At 39.0% G+C, this 24,933-nt stretch overlaps 1 protein-coding gene across 12 annotated transcripts in view; it reads left to right on the top strand.

Annotated features, from left to right (window-relative positions):
- The first annotated feature begins 5,089 nt into the window (after positions 1 to 5,089).
- Positions 5,090 to 24,933, top strand: part of LOC144373975 (transport and Golgi organization protein 1 homolog) — a 153,845-nt gene continuing 134,001 nt past the window's right edge. For 7 of the 12 annotated variants that reach the window (XM_078036940.1, XM_078036942.1, XM_078036941.1 and 4 more), the window contains exons 1-3: positions 5,090 to 5,286; positions 7,303 to 7,425; positions 19,478 to 19,569. Coding sequence is in view for 1 of the 12 variants with exons in the window: in XM_078036943.1 (XP_077893069.1) it covers position 7,425 (1 nt within the window). In the remaining 11 variants the exon portion in view is untranslated. Of the gene's footprint in view, positions 5,287 to 5,874; positions 5,988 to 7,302; positions 7,426 to 19,477; positions 19,570 to 24,933 lie in introns of those variants that run through there. The other 5 variants (XM_078036943.1, XM_078036947.1, XM_078036944.1 and 2 more) reach the window with 4 other exon arrangements.

Below are 24,933 nucleotides of genomic sequence, written 5' to 3'. Positions count from 1 at the left end.
GACAAAACAGAAAATCGATATTTACTAAGTACAATAACCTATTGTAAATACTTTCATGAAATAAAGGCTCATCCTCTAAAGCGAGGCTCAGCAAACAATCACCTCTGGGCAAATCTGGCCCACCACTTGTCTTTGTAAATAAAATTTTATCAGAACAGCCATGCACATTTGTTCATTTACTGTCTATGGTGGCTTTTATGCTACAATAGCAGATTCAAGTAGTTGTGCCAGGGATTGTACAGCTTGTTAAAACCAACAACATTTACTATCTGCCTTTTACAAAAGAACTTGGCTACAGAGCTATAGAAAACTAAGAACAGGGTTGGGAATGTGGATCAAGCGGTAGTGTGCTTGCCTGGTATGCGTGCAGGCCCGGGTTCGATCCTCAGCACCATATACAAACAAAGATGTTGTGTCCGCCGAAAACTAAAAAATAAATATTAAAAAAATTCTCTCTCTCTCTTTAAAAAAAAAGAAAACTAAGCAAAAAATTGTAAATGACTTAAATAGACCTCATCAGAAAAATGATTTTTAAAAAAGTGTGACCTAGTTATATGATAAAATATTATATAGCAGTAGAAATAAATAAACTCAATTTTCATGTATCATTATGGATACATGTTACAGAAATGATGTCAAGAGAAAGCAAGTTGCAGAAGAATATATTTATATTCAATTAGGATAGGCCAGGTTATGCTGCAGTAACAAACAGCCCTGATATCTAAAGCTTAAAACAATGTTTTCTTTCTTGTTCATGCTATGAGCTCATCACTAGTCCAAGGCAATTGGAGGATTCCTTTTCATTCTAGAACTCAGCTGCTCTGTAGAACATGATGGTTATTTGGTAGAGAGAAAAGAATGGCATAGGACACACTGACTTTTATAGCTGCTGACAGGAAGTGATAAGTGTCCCTTCTGCTCTGAGTCTCATTTCTCCTGAGAGTGACTGATTAGCCATAGCTCAGCTTTAGGCTACCAGGGTGAATCTCAGGGTCAACCACTGCTCAGCCTTCAGGAGTTCTTGGCACTGGGAGCCCTTGATGGCTGCAGTTATATGCATGCTTGTGCTCTTTATCTGCTGCTGCTCCTGGAGTTTGAACTGATAGTCTCTGCTCTGTGATGTTATCTTACTCCTGCATGTTTATGGATTATGCAATGGCTTCCTCAGGGCGTGGGCCTGGGACCTGCTGTAGGAGAGTCGGAAGGGGTGAGCAGGGCAAGGTGATACTTATGATTTTTACCTTTAGGCTGGATCCTTCTTTTTGTGTTTGGCTTAGGCTAACCTGCAGCTGGGCGGTTAGAAGCACAGGAGGCTCAACTATGCTCTCCTGAGATCTACTCAGGGGCCTCCCTTTCTTTAGGCCATTCCCCTGCTCCAGAACCTCCAAGGGCTCTGTACAGCTCACAGGAAACAGTGTAAGAACAGCAAGGCTCTCGTGGATTGAGCACTGTTACATGCCAGGAACTGGAGGGACTCTTTCCCGAATCCTCTTGGCAACTCTAAGGCAAGGAACTATGGGACCTCCATTTTACAGTTGTGCAAATGAAGGTCCAGGAGATGAAGCAACTGGTGTGAATGAAAGAGGAAGGCCAGGAGGAGGTAGGACCAGTTGATCACCAGATATGGCTGGCTCCAGGGGCCTGCTGAGCTCCAAGGTCAAGGTCTTCCAGTCTCAGTCCTCACCTTTTCCTGTTTCTTGCAGGAACCAGCTGCTGCAGCCAGCCAGGTGCCTGCGTCACTGCCCCTTGAGCAAATCTGTCTCATGTCCCTTCAAAGTCAGTCTAGAATTTCTCAGGTTGCCTTCCCTAAGGCCAGCTACAATGAATCCTGCCTTCACCTCCTTGTCCCAGCTTGCTCACCTCCCTGTCATCCCACAGCAGGACTACAGGAACCTTCACTTAGTCATCTCTGCCCCTGTCAGGCCCAGCATGCGCTCAAAACACATCTGGTGTCTTTCCAGCATTTGTTCAACAATTATTGAGCACCTACTGGCCCTGGACACTGTGTAACATGCAAGAATATGGCAGAAAATGAAACAAAATCCCTGCCCTTGGGGAATGTAGTTTCTGATCTGGGAGACAGAAAAATGAACAAGTGAATACATGCATGGACCATACGATGCCAAGGGATGAAAAATGCCACAGATGGGCCAGGGATGGACAGAGAGGCTGGGGACAGGGAAGCTCCCTTGGAGGAAAGTATTGGGAGAGGTAACACTCGAGCAGGAAGCAGAATTCAAGTCTGTTTGACGGAGGGATTGAGCAGTCCAGGGAAGGAATGAATGAAAAACGAATACCCAGGTGAGCTGGAAACTTAACTTGGAGATGAAAAAGGAGCATGATGGGGAGAATTGAGACAGGGACCCCGATATCTTTTTTCTCCCTTCTTCCATTAAAGAAAAAAAGTAACCTGTAATCCTAGCTACTCAGGAGACAGAGGCAGGAGGATTGCAAGTTTGAGGCCAGTCAGACCCTGGCTCAAAATAAAATAAAATAAGATAAAAAGAGCTAGGGATACAGTTCAGCTCCTGGATCAGTCCCCAGTACTGCCAAACAGGAAGAAAAAGAGGGAGAGATGTAACAGAGGTTGGTCATCAGTATTTAGTCTGGATGTAGCAAGGCCTCCTTGTCAAGGACTACAGAATAGACCAGAAATTATAAGGATATGATACGATTGCTAATTTACTTGTTCTTGCTGTCCCCCTTCCCCCACTGAAAATTGAACCCAGGGGCAGGCACTGTACCACCAAGCTTTATCCTTTTTATTTATTTATTTTTAAATTTTGAGACAGGGTCTTGCTAAATTGCCTAGGTTGGCCTCAAATTTGTGATCCTCCTGTCTCAGCCTCCAGACTTGCTGGGATTATAGGCATGTGCCATCGCAGCCAGCAAGGATAACAATTGTTGAATTCAGGTGGAGAGTGTACAAATGTGTTGTATTGTTCTTTTTTTTTCTTTCTTTTTTTTTTTAAAGAGAGAGAGACACACACACACACACACACAGAGAATTTTAATATTTATTTTTTAGTTTTCGGCAGACACAACATCTTTGTTTGTATGTGGTGCTGAGGATCGAACCCGGGCCGAATGCATGCCAGGCGAGCGCGCTACTGCTTGAGCCACATCCCCAGCCCTTGTATTCTTCTTAAAAGTTAAAACTTTTCTGTGCATCTAAAAATATTTCTTAGACATGGGTGTTTAAAAGGGTTATTATATTGGCTAAAGAAAAAGTATTCAAAATCAGATTAGTTTAGAGAGTTTGGTTCAGGGCCTTTCCACAGTAACCTCACATAATCTACATCACATCCCTGTGGGGTAGGTGGCACGGGGTGGGGTGCATTTCACAAATGAACAGAAACTCAGAGAGATAAGAGGTTTTCTCAAGGTCACACAGTAAAGTTTAGGCCAAGCCGAGAGTTGAACCCACATCTATCCAAATCAAAATTCTCTGCTTCTCTTTTTAAAGCCTCTTCTCTCCCATCCCATTTCCCAGGGCTGTTGGATAAGGCGAGACCCATGTGCATTTACCATGTGTCAGGCATTGCATGTATCCGTCAAATCCTCACAACAATCTCATATGGTCATTACTAATGACATTCCCATTGTATTAAGGTACAGAGAGTTTAACTAACTTGCTTAAGGTCACAAGCTAAGAATGGAAGAGCTGGGAGTTAAAGAACCCCGGCAGTCTGGCTCTATAGCCTCCCCTTAAAAGGGTCAAGTTAACAGTGGAAAAAGTTCAAATTGCTTTAGGAATATAGAGTAGGATTAATTTTGGTTCTCACAGAATCCCTGAAAAGTTCCCCACTCCTGGCTTCTGACATATTCCAAGACAGGGCTCTGGTTTCAGATGTTCCCACATGGGGGACACTTGCCTCTTGGATTCATCTGGGAGCTTCTTGAAGATGGTGGGGTGCTACTGTCACTCCCCATGGGTCTCTAGCTATTGCTCACTGCCTTCTGAGGTGCTCTGGATCAAGGCTGGTCTTGAGGTACTGTTTTAGATATGGTCCCGTGCTAAAGTGATGGGATAGGACACCAATTTGCCTACAGAATGAGCTGCAGGGTGCAGAGAGACCACTGAGGCAGTTTACGGCTCAGTAGTCAAGGGCCTGCCTTCAGAGTCAGGCCAGTTTTGCGTGGAAGGGCGTGACTTGCTTCTCCTTATAGCAATGTCAGTTTCCTCTTTGGTTCCCTGTTCCGTGGGATGTGCACCTGTCTACAGGTCTCCTACTTCACTTGCTGGCCTTGGGTTCAACCTGGGGCCAGAGTGGGCTTTCTCCACCTCAGGGCCTTTGCCCTGCTGTTCCCCCTGGTGGCACTGTTCTGTCCTCACTTGTGGCTGGCTCTTTCTCACCCTTGGTCTCAGCTGATGTCAGCTGCTTAGGGAGACCTTCCTTGTCTACTGTAGCCTGCTGCCAACACATCCTCCTGTTTTATTTTGCTCATATCTGTTATTAGTACCAGATAATTATTGATTGACTTGCGTTTATTCTCCTCCACATGAATATAAGTTCAAATAAGACAAGAGATTTAATCTGTTTTGTTCTCAGCACCAACAACTGCATCTGGCATCCAATAAATAAATAATGAATTGATTGACTGAATAAATAAACGAATGAATGAAAGCCGAGCCCCCCAAGCATTACAATCCCAGTTCTTCTGCTGCAGTGGGCTATCAGACCGTCAGACTTTGCAGATGGCCCCTTGGCCCCCTTCTCGAGGAGCCTGAGCGCAAGCCGGCTGGCTCTTGAGACACGCTCCCTGCAAGCCTGGGCGGTGGCCCCGCGGGGAGAGGGGCTGTCGTCATTTAGTGACGCTCCCTAAAGCCGCTGCGCGGCCGCGGGGGCTACTGGGGTCGGGTGGCGAGCGCGCGGGTCTTTTGCGACGGTGCCCGGCGGCGCTGGTCCCGCCCCTCCGCCCCTGTGCGACCGCCCGCCCCGCCCCCGTCGCTGCGCTGGCTCCGGGCCGCGCGGCCCCGCCCGCTTCATGTGGCCCGTCCTGCGGCGGCCGTTGGCTGGGATCCGCGAGGCGGCCGTTGGCTGGGATCCGCGAGGCGGCAGCGGCGGCGGCGGCCCGCGAGGCTCCGGAGACGGCGGCCGAGGCCCAGGCGGCGGCGCACAGGAGCGGCAGGAGCAGGCCGGGCCCTCGAGCGGCCGCCCGGCTGCAGCATGTGCGCCCGCCGGGGGCTGCTGTGGCTGCCGCGCCGCTCGCTGCTCGCTGCGATCTTCTTCTTCTCCCTCTCGTCCTCGCTGCTCTACTCCGTCTGTGTGGCCCCCGGCATAGGTAGGAGGGGGCCTCCCAGGACCCGACCCCGACCCGGCCCGGCGCGCCTGAGGCCGCCGCACCTTCCCGCCCATTGCGCCCGGCCCCGGGGCGCCGCCTGCCGCCCCGCGGACCCCTTCCCCTCCCCCACGGCCCGCGGACCCCTTCCCCCCCGCCCCTCGGACCCCTTCCCCCCCGCCGCTCCGCGGACCCCTTCCCCCCTTCCCCGCGGACCCCTTCCCCCCCCCCCGCCCCGCGGACCCCTTCCCCCCCCCCCCCCCGCCGACCCCTTCCCCCCCCCCCGCCGACCCCTTCCCCCCCCCCCGCCGACCCCTTCCCCCCCTCCCCGCCGACCCCTTCCCCCCCCCCCCCCGCCGACCCCTTCCCCCCCCCCCCCCGCCGACCCCTTCCCCCCCTCCCCCCGCCGACCCCTTCCCCCCGCCCCGGCGCGGCTCCCGGCATTCCGGGCACAGACCTGGCGCCTGCGGCAGAGCCCCGCCGCCCGCGCATCCTCCCCCGGCGCCGGAGCCCCCTGCCCGCCCGAGCCGCGCTCCCGCGCCGGGTCTCCGGTTCCCCGGTCCCCCGTCCCCGGGTCCCGCCGACCCCTGGCCCGCCCGCGCTGCCCACTCCCCCGCAGCGTCGTGCCGCCTCTGGCCCCCGAGTCCGAGCCATTTCATACAGAAAAGTAAAAACTGTAAAGGTCTCATAATACCAAGGTGCTGGTAAGCAACAGAAATTCTCATACCTTGTGGGTAGGAATGCATATATTTTCCTCTTAAAAGTCTTATGAATCTTTTATGAGATTTATTTCTATATATTTTTCTTATAAATGATATTTCTAAATTTTATATTATGTGTTGTTCTCTGTGAGAATGAAATTGATTTTTTGGTAATTGTTGTACTTATGTTTAGCAACTTACCTGCACTGCTATAATACAACTAATGACTTGTCTATAAATTCTTAGGATTTTCTTTATAGATAATTGTATCCCTAGTAGGTAATCCTAAGTTTGTTAGCTTTCTAATGCTTAGTCTTTTAAAAATTTTTATTTATCTTATTTTGCTGCTGGAACCTGTAGCACAATTTTGCTAGAAATAGAGATAGCAGGCATCTTTATGTTGTTGTTATTTGTTGAAATTTTTAATCTGTCCTTTATCTGATTAAAAAAAAACAATTGTTGAGTGCTTTCCTGCATCATTTGAGATAAATACGTTTTGTTTTTCCCTAGAATTTTCAAATATCATGAATTACATGTTATTCTTTTTGTTGTAGTTTTCAATGCTGGGGATTGAAGGGCCTTGTACACGCTAGGCAATTGCTCTACCACTGAACTACATTCCCAGCACTTATGCTGATTTTTAAATATAATATATTTGCATACTGAGAATGAACTCAACTTTGACATGTTTTTATACATTATTAAATTTTCTTTAGAAAGGATATACATTTATGCTTCTCACTGGGTTCATAATTGAGATTGGCTTATGTTCTTCCTTTCTCATGCTGTCCCTGTCATATTTTATATGCATTTTTAGATTTAATTATAATATACAGTGTGCAAGTCATTACAGCTTCACAAAATGATCACATTTGTGTAACAAGAAAGAAGCAGAACTTTTCTAGGACACCAAGGGCCCTTCATGTTCTCTTCTAATCAGCACTGTTTCCCTGACAGTAACCAAAATCCTAATTTCTAACACTTTAGTTTTACCTTTTACTTTAATGTTATAAAAATGAAATCCTATATTTGAGGCCATTTTAAAAAATAAATGTTCCTTGTTTGAGGCCATTTTAAAGAATAAATGTTCCTTGAAAAGAATGTGTTTGTAGATTCAGGATTCCTTATAGGTTCGTTGGATCAAATTTTTTTTATTACGTTGTTCTTACTAATGTCTAAAAATTATTTTTATCAATTATTATTTTATTAAATCTACTGTTTCATTTGCATATTATTACTTTCTTCTTGTAATTTTATATACAGATTTAGAATCACCATAGTTATTAACCCACAGCTAATTTTGAACTTCTTGTCCTAGGTTCATGCTTTGAATATCCTCAGAGCCTTGTTTAGAGATACACCTCTAGGAGAAAATATCATTCCGTATGTTGCCGATGGAGCTAAGGCTGCAATTCTGGGTTTTACCTCACCAGTCTGGGCAGTGAGTGCTTTTGCCATTTACTTTCATTGATTTAATTGTACCTCTGATTAAGTTTTAATAAACCTTTCACTGGATGATAAAAAAATATGTATTGCATTTTATCAAGGAATTTCTCTAGGGAATAAATTCTTGGATCAGACTATATTTTGATTCTTGATGTTTTATGGCTTCATTTTATCTCTTTTGTTGGTTTATTAGACTTAAGTCTTTTATTTTAGTGCAGTAAGCTATAACTTTAACTTATCACAGTCTACCCTTGAGTGATATTTTGCTGTGCCACTTAAAGTATAAGAACTTAATATTTTGCTTCCCTTTTCTTCTTCCTATCTTGATGCTGCTATTGTTATACATTTTACTTTTTTTGTGTTGTAAGCCTGCCCTAGGTTGTTATTACTTTTGTTTAAAGTCAGTTATCTTTTTTTTTAAATTTGCCATTTTAACCATTTAACTTGGCATAAGTGTATACAATATTCATCACATTACACATTTTCAGAACCTTTTTGTCATCCCCAACAAAAGCTCTATACTCATTAAGTTTTGACTTCCTGTATTTTCTTATCCCCGGTAACCTCTGTAATACCTTTGGATTCTATGAATTTACCTGACCTAATATCTCTTATAAGTGGAATCATAACAATATTTATTAATTTATATTTGGCTTATTTCATTTAATATAATGTCTTTAAGTTTCAACCAAGTTGTAACATGTCAGAATTTTATTCCTTTTTAAGTTTGCATAACATTTCATTGTATGTGTGTACTTTATTTTCTTTATCCACTCATCTGTTGATAGATTGTTTCCACATTTTACTTATTATGGTAATTCAGCAGTGAGCATTAGCATACAAGTTATCTGAGTCCCTGTTTTCAGTTAATTTGGGTGTATTATAGGGTAATTCTATGTTTTAACTTTTTGAGGAACCATCAAACTCTTCCATAGAGACAGTATCATTTTACGTTCATATCAGCAATGCACAAGAGTTCCAATTTGTTTAAGTCTTCACTTAGGATTTTCATTTTTTAAAATGATAGTTCTTCCTGATGGGTGTGAAGTGGTATCCCTTTATGATTTTGCTTTGCATTTCCCTACTGATTAGTAATATTGATCTAGAAACAGACCAACTCTTTCTTAGTATCTTAATGTATCTCTTTTTGGATGTTGTAGATTCTGTATATCATATGTTGAGTGAGTGGTACCAATATATTCTATCAAAAGTTGAAAAATCAAGCACAAAACATTAAATAGAAGTCTAAATATTGAATCACTTTTTTTTCAATATAACACTGTCCAGAAACCATTTGACTTAGAACTCTGTAAAGACTGTGAGCAGTACCTAGTGTACTTCTTAGATTTAAGAAAGGAAACTTTCATATGTCTTTTTTCATGATTCCTTGGAGAAACCCTTATTTTTTTTTCTCCTATGTCATTGTGTCTTCTAGAGTAAAGGACAATAACCTATGATTCATAGGCGCTTGACATGTGGCTTTACAAAAATGCTTGGCAAAGGGGAGGGGAGGAGCAAAGAACCTAGGTCTTAAACCCACAGAGTGGTGGGGTGTGGTGGCCCATGCCTGTGATCCCAGCAGCTTCGGAGATCTGAGGCAGGAGGATTATGAGTTCAAAGCCAGCCTCAGCAACAGTGAGGCATAAGCATCTCAGTGAGACCCTGTCTCTAAATAAAATGCAAAGTAGGGCTGGGGATGTGGCTCAAATGGTTAAGTCCCCCTGAGTTCAATCCTTTGTAACTCCCCACCCACAACTCCCACAAACAAAACAAAATCCACAGAGTGGAGTATTTACTAGACAGGCAGGCGTTCCAATTAGTAGGCTGCACAAACCATTCCGTACCAATATGATAAGCCTCTAATTGAGATTCAGTCTGTTGCAGTGGCTGCCAAAGGCACAGACTCCCAGTGTGAGGAACACTCCTCAAGGTTGCCAACATTTGCCTAGACAATTGGGCATCTTCTTGTAAGAGATGCAGACTTTTGGAATTCTGTCTAGGAGCATTGCATAACTGCCCTTGAAGGCACAGCTTTTACCTTTTACATTTATAGGAAGTAGAACAATACCCGTATACCATCAATGTAATCAGAGATGTAGGAATGTGGCTTGATCATCAGGAAAATTAGAGATGGTAAAACTGATTGCCAACAATATTAATATTGTTTTCTTCAAGTCTAATCCAGATAATACAAGAAATATTTTCTGTGAAAGGGCTTTAGCAGTGTGAAATGTGGTGATTTTCCCAACTTTTTGCCAAAGCCAAAAGTGTCAGAAACAAATGATTCCTTTGTGGAAGTCCATTTGTGAGACCCAAAACAGTAATGCATATGCCTGAAAAATTTTTTAAAATAAAGGAAAACATAAGAGAAACCTTTAAAATGAGTTACCTGTTAAGCCACCACAGAGTTATCATGATTCTGATGCATATTTTTTATCCTGTGAGTTTTATGCATGAATACTATCAATATCCATATATATATCCACAAAAGCTTGTAATAATATAAATGCTTATGATAATTTTATTAACTGGAATCTTCCTTTTGAACACTGGTTGTATAGGAATATTTTGTTTCTATTTGCTGTTCTTGCTTTGTCAGACAAAGTAACATCATACCTGTGACAATCTATACTGTTGCCATAAATTTTTTTAACTTTATAACAACAGTTTCACAGACTCCAGGCATAGCATTGGCTGTGTTCAGTTCTGGTGATGATCTTCTTGCTTGTAGAGTCCTGAGCAAGCATGGGACTTCATGTGGGGTGGGAGGGAGCTCATGTTGCCATATGCTGATTGCTGTATTTCCTTTCTTATGAAAACCTAATGAAATTATATGTCAACATAATCACCGGCTATGAAGAAACCTTCATTTTACAGTAACAGTTTACTATAGCATTATTTGTTGAAGTCATTTTAAAGGGTGTTTTTCCCCTAGTGCTTGTGAAATATGGTTTGATTTACAGAAATTTGATTTGTGTGCATCCTCTCAGGAATATATTGTGCCTAAAGCTGGCGACATCTGTACTTTTGACTTAATTGTTTTTCCTGATAAGTTGGAGAGGCAAAAACCCAGGTAAAGTGAATTATTTGCAGTAAAGGGCCATTTTTCAGAGAGCATTCATGTATAGATTTAATGTGTTTTTACAGATTACTGACTATTTGTATTGAGACCTTACAGGTCTTTCAATCTTTGCTACTTGGTTGGAATTTTTTAAATACAGAGAAAATGTACTATTGTAAACATTGTAGGCATTAGGCATACCTACAGTGTAGTAGATGACATATTAAGCACTGGAAATACTAAAATAAATAATGTACCTGGCATCATTTATATTACATTGATTAATTTCAGTAAACTTTATTATACTTCATATTTTATATATAAATAAAATAAGGCTAAGAGACGTGAAATACCTTTGTCTAAGAATGTGCAACTATTATCTGTCTGACTTCAGAATCTGAAGTGTGGTAAAGCAGTTTTGTGTGTGATAGGATTGCAGAAAAGGTCATTTTAGCTGATTTGTAGGGCTTGGGCCCTGTCCTCAGAAAGCAACTGGAGGTAAGGTTTTATTGAGTGGTACAAACCCAGAGCAGCAAGAATGAAAGAAAACAATAAATAAGGCAAGAAAGGAGGAAAGATGCTACCAAGTAGGCCCTAACCTTGCAAGAAAACTGAGCTGGTTGTCTTGTCACATGGTACATCTTCTATGTGAAACTACCACCTCTTAGAAGAGTCCCATTGCTTGTTTCTTGTTGGTCAGAGTTTACCCCTTGGGGCATTAACCCAACTTGGACAAGTGTTGGCATAAATACTTGAAATGCAACTGTGATTCCTTCTGCTATTGAAAAGCCTATTGAAAAATCCTTCACAAGGGGGTTTTATAGCAGGGAATGATGGGTTTTTTTATTAATCTAGATAAATGGGGACTTGATTCTAAGGTGGCAAGAAGGAAGGAGGAAGACCAATCAGGAAGCTATTATAATAGTTCTGCCAAAAGGTGATGATGGCCTAGAATAGAGAAATGTTAGTAAAGATGGTAAGAAATGATTATGTTTGATGTACATTTTGTAGATGAAGTTAGTTTAGTCAAAATTTAAGTTACATAAAATGACTTATAGATACATATGCATAGATCCTTAGAGTTTTCTGGGCAGTTGTTCTTTTAAAATAGCATCTGATTCTCTTTATTATGTTTAGTGACTGTTGGACACCTGATTGCCTTTCCCTAGGCAACTCTCAGCCTTTCCAATAGAGCTTGCCTAGCAACCCAACTAGGGTCCTCCTATGACCCATCCTGAGGTTATATTTTCATCTAGAACAGTTTTATCTTGCTTCTCTCAAGTCAGTTCTGATTCACAGCATGCAGGGGATATCAGAGGAATATACAAAAAAGACACTTTCAGATCTTCCTGGCAGCACTGCCACGGTTACTTTGTGTCTTGTTGGCACCAATGACTCTGCCCTCTGGCAGTTGTGAAGTTGCTATGAAGGTTCCAGGCTTAGGGCTGTGTAGTCTTGAAATCCAGCTGTGCTCCACTCATCATGCTATGTGCCTTGGAATGGAGCTTCATTTACTCAGAGGAAGAGGTACATTTTTTCTAATTCACTTATAGATGCTGTATGGATTAGTGGAAACCCTTTCTTTACTTTTGACCTCTCATGGGAGAAGTATCTTACAGCTTTGGAAGACAGTTACCAAGAACTCAAGTATTGCTGGTCTTCTCCTTAGAAGCCCAGAAAATATGGCATGGTTTTTCTGGATTATAGGTGTAGGATTTCTTCAAAGTCACATGGCTTAGAACTCAAATCTCATTTAATTTTTTTCAAAAAATGTCTCTTTCTGCTCTAAACCTGTATCACATACCCTGGACAGAATATTAAAATGTTGTATCTTGACCCTATCCTTGACTGCCTACTAGGGGTGTATGGTGTGTCAGTGATCATGCTACATAGCAATTGCACAGGGTGGGCTCCCCTTTCATATTTTTTGAATATTTGTTAAGGGAGTTTATATGTTATGTAATTAAAAAATGAGTGTACATATGTGCTTGTACACACGCATACAACCTGGTGTAACCTAATTTTCTAATAAATTAGAGCTAATAAATTCTTCTCTTATACAAGTCTATATATAGAAGCTTTCTTATGCCAAGAAAGAAAGAAAAAAATTATCTATTCAATGAATAGAAGAGAAATACTTTGGTAACAGTTGTCACTTTGCAGCTGACTACCAAGTCCCTGCCAACCATATGTTGGAGACTCAGTGAAGAAAGAGGTAGAGAGCAGGAAGTATTCTGGTTTTCCCTGATAAAAAGAATTGTTTATAGGTAGAATTACTTGACAGTTGTTCTAATCTCTGCATTTTCAACTTTACCACTAATTCTGTTTTTAATCTTTTTTTAACTTGCCTACTCCTTCATTCATTTTTCCCCAAAGGAATTTGCTTTTATTGTATTACTGTTGCTATAGTTTGGATCTAAGAATTTCCCCAGAGGCCCATGTGTGAAAGGCTTGATCACCATCCTGTGGTACTATTGGGAAGTAATAGAACCTTTGGGAGGTGGGGCCTAGTGGGAGGAAGTTAGGTCATGGAGGCGTGCTCTCGAAAATCCTGTTGGGACCTACATCCCTCCTCTCTTTTCTTTTGCTTTCTGACTCCCATAAGGTAAACAGTTGTTCTCTACTACATGCTCCCTGCCATGATGGTTTGCCTTGCCACAGTCTCAAAAATAATGGGACCAACTGACCCTTTATAATAACTATTTAGTGGTCTGTTTTTTAACTTCAACAGTTTTAAAACAGTATACATCTCAGCATAGGAAATCAGCTAATGTAACATGTAATGAATAAAGGGCAAAAATTAAATGATGTTTAAGCAGATGTAGAAAAAGCATTTGACAATAATCTAATTCCATTTCATGATTAAAAACACTCAATGAACTAGGAATGGAATTTTCTCAACCTGATCAAGAACAGCAGTGGAAAACATAGCATATACTTACTGGTGAAAAACTGAAAGCTCTCCCTTAAGATCAGTAAAAGGTCAAGGGTATACACTCTTGCCACTTATGTTCAGCATTACATTAGAACTCCTAACTAGGGCAATCAGGCCAAAATAAGATGTAATAAAGGAATGTGTAACTGTTTTTATTTTCTGATGCCATGATCTTTTATGTAGAAAATCCTAAGGAACACACTCACATAAATTAGAGCTAATAAACAAGTTCAATGAGGTGGCTGAATACAAGATAAAAGTATCAAAATCATTTTTACTTGAGCAATGAATAGTCCAAACATTAATTCAAAAAGAATTTTTAAAAAAGAATAAGAGAAGAAAATGTATGGCATATGTACACTGCTGAGGGCCATTGCCAAGTAGAAATGACGATTCAAAATCCTTGCCAGCGTACCCCATGTTAAATGGACTTGCCTTTGAAATCTGCTGTGACCTTGCATGTGTGTTTGAGAAAGGCGACCCTGCTCAAGGTGAATGAGGGTGGATCCAGGTTTGAGGAAGTATCCTGCAGGTTTGAGGAAGTATCCGGGCTTAAGATAATTTGGGTTTAAGGCATTCCCACTTTAAGACAATAGGGGTTTTAGGGAAGTTGGAGGTTGAAGATTATTGCTGCTGGGATTAGGGTGTTCCTGCTGCGTGTTCCTGTTGAGATTCAAATTGGATTTGGAAAAAGCCTCTGTGGAGTAGGTGATTGGGGGCGGCGGGATTTTGGAGATTGGATCAGAACATGTTAGCTGGAGGCCGGTGTGAGTTCTGGAATAAAGAATTGCTATTTGAATCTACAAAGCTGTGTAGTGGCTCGTGATTCAGTGCCAGCCGAGACACTGGCAGTACACAATAGAGTTCTACTCAGCCATCAAGAAGAATGAAATTATATCATTTGCTGATAAATGGATAGAACTAGAGAACAACATGCTAAGTGAATAAGCCAGACTCAGGGAGACGAGGGTCAAATCTTTTCTCTCCTGTGTGGAAGTGAAGAGAAATAAGGAATAATAAAAGGGAATCTGATGAAAACAGAAGGGAGAATAGTATAATAGAAGAAAGTCATTGAAGGGCAGGGTGGAGTGGAGGAAGACTAAATGGACTAAATTATGCTATGTGCTGTATGCATATATCACAATGAGTCACAGTTTTATGTATAATTATAATGCACCTATTAAAAATTAAATAAATAAAGGTAATAAAATAAATAGAAGAAAGATCAGTAGAGAAAGGGGATTCAGGAAAGGAGGAAGGGAGGGAAAGGGGAAGTCTAGAGAATGAAATGGAGTAAATTACAATATATGCATGTATGTACATGTCACAAAGAATACCACTATTATGTATAACTGTAATGCACTAATAAAAATATAAAGAAGAATAAAATACTTTAGAAATAAATTTAACAGAAGATGAGGCTGGGGTTGTGGCTCAGTGGTAGAGTGCTTGCCCAGCATGTGTGAGAAACTGGTTCTATTCTCAGCACCACATATAAACAAATAAATAAAGGCCCATCAATAACTAATAAAAATATTTTTTAAAAGGAAATTAATTTAACAGAAAAAGTGCAACCTTTCACACTGAAAATCTGAAAACATTATTCAGAGAAATGCAAGAGGACCAGATATCCCATGTTCATTATTGGAAGACGTTCTATCATTAAGATGATAATATTCCCCAAATTGATCTACAGATTCAACATAATTTCTGTTAAAATTCCATCTGAATATTTTTTGGCATAAATTAATATTTTGGTCCTAATATATGTTAAAAAAATACAAGGGTCCCATACTAGACAAAACAATCTTGAAAAAAAGTCAAAGGGCTCATAGGCCCCAATTTCAAAAATTACTACTAAGCAGTAGTAAATTTGATTATGGATTTGACATCAGGATAGACATATAAATCATGGAATAGGATTGATTGTCCAGAAATAAATCTCCACAAAAAATTTAAAAAATAGTGCTCAAAGATCAATGGAGAAAGAATAGTTCTTTCAACCAATAGTACTAGTACCATTAGATAGCTATAATGCAAGGGAATGAATTTCATGTTTGAGGAACTAAAAATGGATCAAAAATCTAAATGTAAGAGCTATAAAAATTTTAGAAGAAAACTTGTGTAAGTTTTTCTACCTTGGAGTGGGTTAACAGTGTCTTAGATACAACACCTAAGGTACAAGCAACAGAAAATAACATAGGTAAATTAGACTTGATCAAAATTAAGAATATACAGAAAACTCTTAGAACTCAATAATAATAAAAAGATAACCCAATTAAAAAAATGGACAATTCATTTGAATATATTTCCCCCCAAAAGATATTCAGATGGTCAATAAGTACATAAAAAGATGTTTAGCATCATTAGGGAAATGCAAATCATAGCCACAATGAGATACCATTTTGTACTCACTAAGATTAAAAAGATGGACAATAAAAGTATTGAGGAAGATGTGCAGAATCACAGAATTGGTGAAATTGAAGCCCTAATATATTGCTAATCAGAATATAAAATGGTACCACCATTTTGGCAGTTCCTACAAGCAGAGTTACTGTAATAATTTACCATACTACTTCTGGATGTATACCTAAGAGAAGTGAAAACATGTTGATACAAAAATTTGTGCACAGATGTTTTCAGTAGCATTATCCATAATAGCCAAAAAATGGGAAACAAGCCAAATGTCCCATCAAATGCTGAACAGATTTAAAAAATGTGATATATCTCTATTATGGGATATTACCATAAAAAGGAAGAACATATCAAAAAATGTTAGAATATGGGTGAATCTTGAGGATATTGTGCTGAGTGAAAGAAGGCTTACATAAAAGGCCATCTGTTTCATGATCCTATGTATATGAAATGTCTGGAATAGGCAAATATTTAGAGACAGAAATAGATCAGTGCTTTCCTACTATGGGTGGAGGGAAAATGATGACTAATGTGTGCAGGGTTTCATTTTGGGGCTGTGAAAATATTGTTGATTTAGTGGTGATAGTCTCCCACTTTAGAAATATAGTAAAAACCACTGACTTGTATACTTCAAAATGGTGAATTTTACAGTATGTGTATTGTATCTCAAAGAAGGGAAAGTCATTTTTAAAATATTAAAACCAAGTATTGGGGGCTGGGGATGTGGCTCAAGCGGTAGTGCACTCGCCTAGCGTGCGTACGACCCGGGTTCGATCCTCAGCAGCACCACATACCAACAAAGATGTTGTGTCCGCCGAGAACTAAGAAAAAATAAATAAATGTTAAAATTCTCTCTCTCTCTCTCTCTCTGCGCCCCCCATTCTCTCTTTAAAAAAAATAAATAAATAAAACCAAGTATCATCAATTGATTACTTTTGGAGGTTTGCTCTGCCCTGAATGGAAAATTGGTTAATACATGCAAATAATTCTGTATTGAGTGAACAGGGTAACCAAATAGATGATTAGGGAAAGTTTTTAAAATTTTTTCTGGGAATGTTAAGTAATTAATGCAGAAGTTCTGATAGAGTATCACCGTTTTGCTATATGTATCAGAATAGGTATTGATCATAATTGGCTACTAAATGGAGGAATTTTATAATGGATTTCTTGGTCTGTTTGAGCTGCTATAACAAAATGCCACAGAATGGGTGACTTATAAGCAGCAAAAATTTATTTCTCATAGTTCTGGAGGCTGGGAAATCCAAGATCGATGTGCCAGCAGATTCAGTGTCTCATGAGGGCCTGCTTTTTGGTTCATAGAAGTTGCCTTATCTTGTAAAAGGTTAAAGGGGGCAATGGATCTCTCTCTCTCTCTCTCTCTCTCTCTCTCTCTCTCTCTCTCTGGTCTCTTTAATATGAGCATTTAATATTTCATTTATAAGTGTAAAGATTTCATAACCTAATCATATCCTAAGTACCCCACCTCCCAAAGCCATCACTTTGAAGGTTAGGATTTCTACATATGTATTTGGGGAAGGAGGCACAAACATTCAGCCTATGCAGGATGGATCAAGCTGATAGTATTGATACCCATTGGTTCATCTTTTTTTTTTTTTTTAATTTAGAGACAGGGTCTTACTAAGCTGCTCAGGCCTCAGTAAGTTGCTGAGGCTGGCTTTGAACTTGTGGTCCCCCTGCCTCAGCCTTTGAACTTGTGGTCCCCCGGCCTTTCTGGGATTACAGGCGTGTGTCACTGCACCCGGCTCCATTTGTCCATATTAATATTACTAAAATGCATTATCTGTCTCTTGCCCTCAGTCTATTGATTAAAAAAAAAGAATTTTATTTCTGGGTTGTGCCTGTTTCACAAAGTGAAAAAAAAACCCTATGGTTTTGTTTAAAGTGTGTATTCTCAACATCTCCAGATGTTTAACTTTAGTGCATCTGGCAGCCTTTGTCAGAGAGTTTGGTTTAGGGCAAAATGGAATTTGTGTTTCTGTTGTGTTTTGTTTATTTTTTTGTTATTACTTGTGGTGCTGGGCAAGCACTCTATCACTGAGGCCTACTTTTAACCTTTCTTTTTGTGTTTTATCATTGTTATGATTTGAGGGAAGTAATGGTGTCCTAAATGTCCTTACCAAGCCTTCTGAGACTGAGTAAGATAATCAAGACCTGTGATAGGCAGAGGTGGTACTGATATTGACAGGATGGATCTATTTGTTACAGTTTGGGCATATTAGGCAGGGCATGTAGTAGGGACTCCATTAATGTTTGCTGACTATTGAATGGACCTAAGTAGATCTGTCCAAGATTAGGGTTTCATTGCAATTTTGGTATGGATTTTATTTGGACTCTATGGTCATTTTTCCACCACCCCTTTTCTTTAATTTGTTGCCAACATTTCAAAATAGTGAGATTTCACATAAAAATCATGTTTCTGGCTTCTGTTAAAAAAGCAGAAGATCTGGCAACATTAGGCTTGCATTCCTTCATGGCAGCTAGTCAGCTGAAGCTGAGCAGGGACTAAATTAGACACAGTCCACTGCTGCCTCTGTTGCTCCCTGCTTCTACTGGGCGTTTGAGTTTGTGACCCTTATGCAATGGTTTCAGGAAGTGGTTTTCTAAATCTCAAGTTATTACTTTTTTAAAAAAATCTTTGTTTATTAATTTATTTTTGTGTGGTGCTGAGGATCAAACCCAGTTCCTCACATGTGCGAGGCAAGGGCTCTACCACTGAGCTATGGCTCCAGCCTGCATTATTACTTTTAATGACTTTTCTGATTATATTGCTACTTAACATACCATATGATCACTTACCTAATTAGAAAATAAGCTCTATGATGGCAGCAATTGTGTGTCTTCTATTTCTAGATATTCTCTGTGGTGCTGATATATTGCCTTGCACACCATAAGGAAGGCAGTACATACTTAAACCTCTCTACTCTGATTTGGCAAGGTGATTGAGGAAGACCAATAATGCTAGAATATTCAAGACATTGTCGTGAAATTCCCAAGTATCTTGATGCATTGGCTTGGAAAACATACTCTGTAGTGTCTTGGAGAAATGATCCAAGTTTATTAACATTATTCTTGCCTCTTGTTTTTATTAATCAGTTCTATCATATAATTTTAGGGTTAATATCCCTTGGCTATATTATTGGCATTGTGAAGTTAATGGCATTTGGAATATTAAGTATTTTCTTGACTATTTATTACATGGATTCTTTGAAATTAAGTCTTACAAGTATTTTCTCACAGGTAGGTAAGTACAGAAAAATAAGTGAAAAGAGTTGAGGTCTAGAATAATCATTGTCAGGAAGGATATGAAAAATAGTTTTTTTTTCTTAAAGTACTGTTTGGTGATTCAATTCAAGGACAAAATGAAATCAATTGATAATATTAGAATAGGAAAAAACTATATTGTGTTTGGAGTTAGGGCTTAAGAGTTCATTGAGTCAATTACTATTAAGTTTTTTTTTAAAAAAGTTGTCTCATTTTGTGAAAACAAACCATGTTTTCTTTAGTCCTACACTAGCCAATGGTATAATGATTGGAATACCTAGTTGACCATTATACATGTTGATTTCATGCCATAAATATTCCTTGACCCATATTGTGTGTTTATTTTTATAATAGGTGAGAAATTCATCCACTCTTCTCTTTAGTTCCTTGATCACAAGAATTTTTGGAGTTAAAAGGGGAAAGGACGAACTTTCCAAAACAAATAGGTAAGTAAGCTTCATCTAATGCTAACTTTTCTTTTTACACAAAATTGTCCTGGCCAAAAATAATTGTCGAAATTTTGCTTACTTTTACAGATTCATCTGTAGCATAAAACTATAAAAATGGTATAATGAATTAACCTGTGCTGCCAAATTCTAAATCCTTGGGCAAAAATATCAACTGATTACAAAGTTGACCTTTCAAATCAACAAATATAAAGCAAGGAAGCCAGGGCTGAAATATAGACTTGTTTCTCACTGCAGTAACTATTCTTTTTTCTTTGTGTCTTCTTCAAGTATTCCTGAAATGTCCTACATTCTTTTTTCCTGATGTGTTATCGAGTATTTACTATCTGTGCAGTATCTTTAATCATATAGGCGAAAGTTTAAAAGATTGTGAAACTCTTATCAGAACACCTTCCAGACTACCTGTGCATTCATTACTCTCCTAAACGAAGGGAGAAAGTTGGAGATGTTGACTGTGTGAAATAAATAATGCATTTACTTTTTGGTCTTTAATTTACTCTGTTTTTTTCAGTAAGGCTTTTTAATGTCTGGAAGGAAATCTATGGAACCATTTTGGTTATTATTATTATTTAATATAATGCACAAGTTCTGTTTGTTCTTAAAGAGAAGCTTTGGATAGTTCTTCAGCATTTGAGGATTTAATAGTAGTGTAGTTGGCTTGCAGCTGTTAACACTAGATGTCACTGTCGCTGCATGTTTAATTACTCCCTTAAACTTTTAGAATCCAATTTGACATACAAGTCATTGTCTTAAGGACCTAAACATGAATTCAAGCCCAGCTTCTCTCTTCCCTAAACAAGTTACTATGTTTTTGCTTCAAATTTAGATTTTAAACTGGTATTTATTAAAATATGTCTTCTTGTGATGAAATTAAGTTTTAAGAACTAAAAGATATGATGAAATAATTTTTTGATATGCTTGTGGTAATTCTAGTGAAACCTGCTGTGGTGGTTCTGAAAATTGCTGCTTATCAGCCTCTAAAATTCACCAAATATTTCAAAGAAAGGTAACTGGCTCTAAGTTTGAATCCCCTGAGTAAATGCAGGAATACTAAGAGATTTTTTTTTCTCCCCTGAGTTGTATTTTTAAAATAAATATTACTACTTTGGTAGCATGATTATAATTTTTACTTTATAGCCTGTTGTTTTTTTTAAATATTTTTAGTTGTAGATGGACACAATACCTTTATTTATTTATTTTTAGGTGGTGCTGAGGATTGAACTCAGTGTCTTACGCATGGTAGGCAACTGCTCTACCACCAAGCCATGACACCAGCCCCTTTAGCTCATTCTTAAAGTAATTTTTCCTGTCATTAACTGAAAATTACTAGTATTTGTTTCTTTTTAACTTTGTCTAATTTGTTAATAATTCTACAGTGTGCTTAAGTTTAAAATAGTTGTATCTTTTTATGAGACCATGATGATGTTTAGTAGTATGAATAAAATATGATATTAAGTAACAATTAAAGTTAATGTTAAAATTGCTCTTCTTGAATGTGTATATAAATTTTACTGTGCACCAGAGAAAAATGATCATTAATTTCATTTAGGTTGCAACTGAAAGAGGATAGAAGAATAAAAGGGCGATGAGATCACACAGTTTTACCCTTTTAGCTAAAGTCACACTGATGGAAATTCATTTCTTTTGAATAGAGAAGATTACAAAATTAATAACTTTCCTAGAAGAAGAGAAATGGAATATTTGTATAATTATTTTGACTAATGGTGGAAAGTGAAATGAAGGAATTAGGAAGTTGATATTTTACTTAAGTGTGGTGAACATTTTTTAGTAAGAGCCTGTATTTCAATAATCAGAAGACTGGCATGTGTCATCTCCTATACAGGCTTCTCTTTTCTATTTAACTCTTGAATTATCAGTTTCTTGGCAGGTCTTCTTAGAAGTTCTGCAAAACATTTAGTTTGTTAAATTTGCAATTGTTTGTGATTATTCTACTTTTGTAGTTTATTTAATTTTGTCACTTTTTGTTGAAATATTTATATACCCATTTTCTACATATTAATTCCCCGAAGGATAGGACCGTTTCCATCTATTCTTTGTATATATAAAGGGCACTTTAAGAATGCTACTTACAATGTCTTGTTGGGTGATTACTCAGTCATCAAATAACTAACCTCAGCTGATGACACCTCACAGCCAGTTAAATTTGCTTTCACAACCACAGGTTGTTCTGCATGCAGTCTTGCAAATGTGTGCTCTTGGTCGGAAAGGAACTGAACATAAAAAGAACATCTGCTTTTTTTCCATCTAGTGTGAAAAGAATGTCTACCTTGGAGTAAATAAACTTGGTTTCTAGGCATTTTGCTGCCACTGGAGATGACCTTAGTAGAGTCCCTTATTCACTCCATACTTCAGTTTCTCAATCTATATGACAGGAGTAGTAAGATCTAGATTTTATCTTCATGGGGTTATTAAGAGTCTACAACAAACTATTACAACTTTATTATTATTTTTTTTAAAATTGAAGTCCTAAACAATTAGAGATATGGTTTGCTGTTTCTGTCTGTTGCCTTGCTGTTAGACTGTGCCTTTTGAGGACAGCACCAGGGTCAGAATCCTGTGTATCTGGTACCTTGTATACTGTCTGGTGTGTAGGAAGCATATAGAAATACTTGCTTAGTAGAAAAAGTAAATTTTATTACTGGGGAGGGGGGGATAAAAAGTTTGTTTTCTACTCCTGCCTTTGTTCTCATAAAGCCACAATAACCAACGAGGTTATCCTCTCTGTTCCTTGAGTTTCTTCTTGCTCAAATAAGAGGTTGGGCCAAGCCTGAGGTGTCTTCCCTCTAAAATATGAAGCTGAGACTTTATATAATGTTACTAGAATTGCATGTTTGATAAAGTGCCAATGCCTTAGACAGTACCTGACACATAGTAGGGACCAGAAGTTTTCATTTAATATGTGGAGAAAGGACCAGGGGTCTGCCTCTCTGTATGAGTGTGTGGAATGCACTTAAGATTGAGCTTTTGAGCCCATTGGTCTGATCTAGATGTGTTCTTTGAATTATGAATAGTGAGAAAATACAAGTTTTACAGTCATGTTATTACACTGTAATTTTCTAACACTCCTTTCCTTTCTGTTTGTTGTCATTTAACTGACTTAGTCTGACAGAATGAATAATGGATTCCATGTAAAATCGGAACATGCATAGCCCTGTTTTCTGGGGAAGGTGCTGTGCTTTCTGCTTTTCTATAGTAGCTGCCATCTGTATGTGAATGGACCGTCCTTGATAGCTGCTCATTCTTTATAGGGTAGCAGCTAAACCAATTGCATCTTTAACTCTGGGTCCCTTGTGTGTCTTAACCTTCAACTATGTTAGTTGCAGCTAAGTGGCAAGTGCCAATATATAGTAGTCTGAGAAGCTTTATTTTTGACTTTGTGGAGTGTCTGCTTTGCCAAAACTTCATACAGGTGCTCAGTGTGCAGAGTTAAATAGTATTGCTTTTACATTTTCCTTTTGCTTAAACTCAACCTGTGAGCCAATAAGAACTTAATGATGAATAAGTACTTACCTTGAATTCAGTTTAAACATGAGGGCTCCAAAACTTGGGCTTTTGAGCTTACAGTTCAGCTGGGGAGAAATAAACTGTTACTTGTGAATCAGATGAAAATAGAAGATATCACTAATCACCTGTGCATTGTGATTTGGGTAATGAATGCCTTGGACATCTGTAAATGGAAAAAATAGAGTGATGTATTTTTGAGGAAATAGTATTTCTTATAAGGCTTTGGGGATGAGTAGATTTAAGGTCATGAAATAGACTGAAAAAGAGAAATGAATAAATAATTTTGTTTACTGTGTTAAGTGCAATTTCTATTCTGTATTATTAAGGAGCTCATATTCAAATTAAGAGCTTAGTACAGTTTACTATAATTTAAGAAGAAAATGGGTTTGTAAAAGCATCACTAGATCCAAATAAAATAATTTCCAATGACTGTATTGGGAGATGTTAGATTAATTTTATTTTCTTGGACATAAATGACAGAATTATTAGAATTATTTTTCTTAGTGGCATAGGTCTAGAGGAACCCTTCAAGGGGCATCTAACTCAGCCCAACTTCTTGCTTATCGGCAGATTTTGAAGCCATTTCCAGACTGACTGGCTTCTTTCCTGTTCTTCGTGTTTTCTAGGAAAAGAGATTCCACAAGTTTCTGTGGTTACCCACTCCATTGTTTAGGAAAGAATTGGTTTTTCAAAACTAAAATTGAGAGCTTTAGGGCAATTGAGTTTTTTATATTTTAGAGAATGTAATTATTAGAATTCAGAATAGCTTATTTGCTTTGAACCACATAGAAGCTTGTAGTAAACACTTACCTATTTGGCCAAACTGAAAATTGGAACTTTCTTTCACTGGGTCTGGGATAATATTAACATCCTCAGACCCAAAGAATTTCTCATTTTCCCCATTGAATAACGTTCATTATGTTTTCAATCTGCTGGGTACTAGCATGCAGAGATGAATCAGAAATATTCTGTGCCTAAGGGGAACTGACAGCCCAGTGAAAAATATGGCAGCTATCTGTTGCATTGGATTCTGTTCAAGTTACCTTGAGGGAAGGGAGAAGTTTTGTAAGGCAGATGGCATGTCTTTTAGTGTCTTTTGCCTATTCCATGGTTGGCTTGTGCCAGGCCATTTTTATGTGTCTAATTTAACTTTCACGAGATCCCTGCAAGGTGAACAATATCATCATCACCTTACAGTGGCGTAAAACCACAGGGAGTGAATTTTAGTTATTTGCCTGTTGTCGTATAGCCAGAAAGTGGCAGGACTGGAACACAAATTATTTTCATGTACAGGGCACTTATTTATCAATACATAGAGCCTGTCATGAGTAGTATATTACTTTTTTGGTGTATGTCTTTAGATTTTACATTGCCCTAACTGTGGGAGACAAGCCACTTCATTCGTTCATTCAAAGTCTGAATGTGGACCAATAATCACACATTTTTAATATGGTATGTTGATTTCAGTGGGGGTGGGGCGCAGGGGAGGAGTTTGCTTGAGTTGACTCTAAGACCCTTTCTGTGGGTGTTGGAAGACAATATGAATTATGTAGTTTTTTTCGTTCGTGGATTTTATGTTTTTGGTGGGGAAGTTATTAGAGCAGTTTATTGCAAGTAAGACAAAGGCAAGAGAAAATACAGTATACCCTATAGAGGGGCAGGCAGGTAGGCTATGGATGAGAATGCCCATAAGTATTTTTTTTTTGAGTGAGCCTCACTGTTTTCATGTATATAAGAGATGAGGCAAGAGTAGGCCTTAAAGTTTCTAACATTATGCTGTTAAACCAGAAAGGTAAAAATCATACATTTCTGGTTGGC

This window comes from Ictidomys tridecemlineatus, unplaced genomic scaffold (genome assembly GCF_052094955.1).
Source record: "Ictidomys tridecemlineatus isolate mIctTri1 unplaced genomic scaffold, mIctTri1.hap1 Scaffold_54, whole genome shotgun sequence".
In the NCBI taxonomy this organism is placed as follows: domain Eukaryota; kingdom Metazoa; phylum Chordata; class Mammalia; order Rodentia; family Sciuridae; genus Ictidomys; species Ictidomys tridecemlineatus.
Note: the sequence above shows the minus strand (reverse complement) of the source record. Positions and strands in the feature narration are given on the sequence as shown.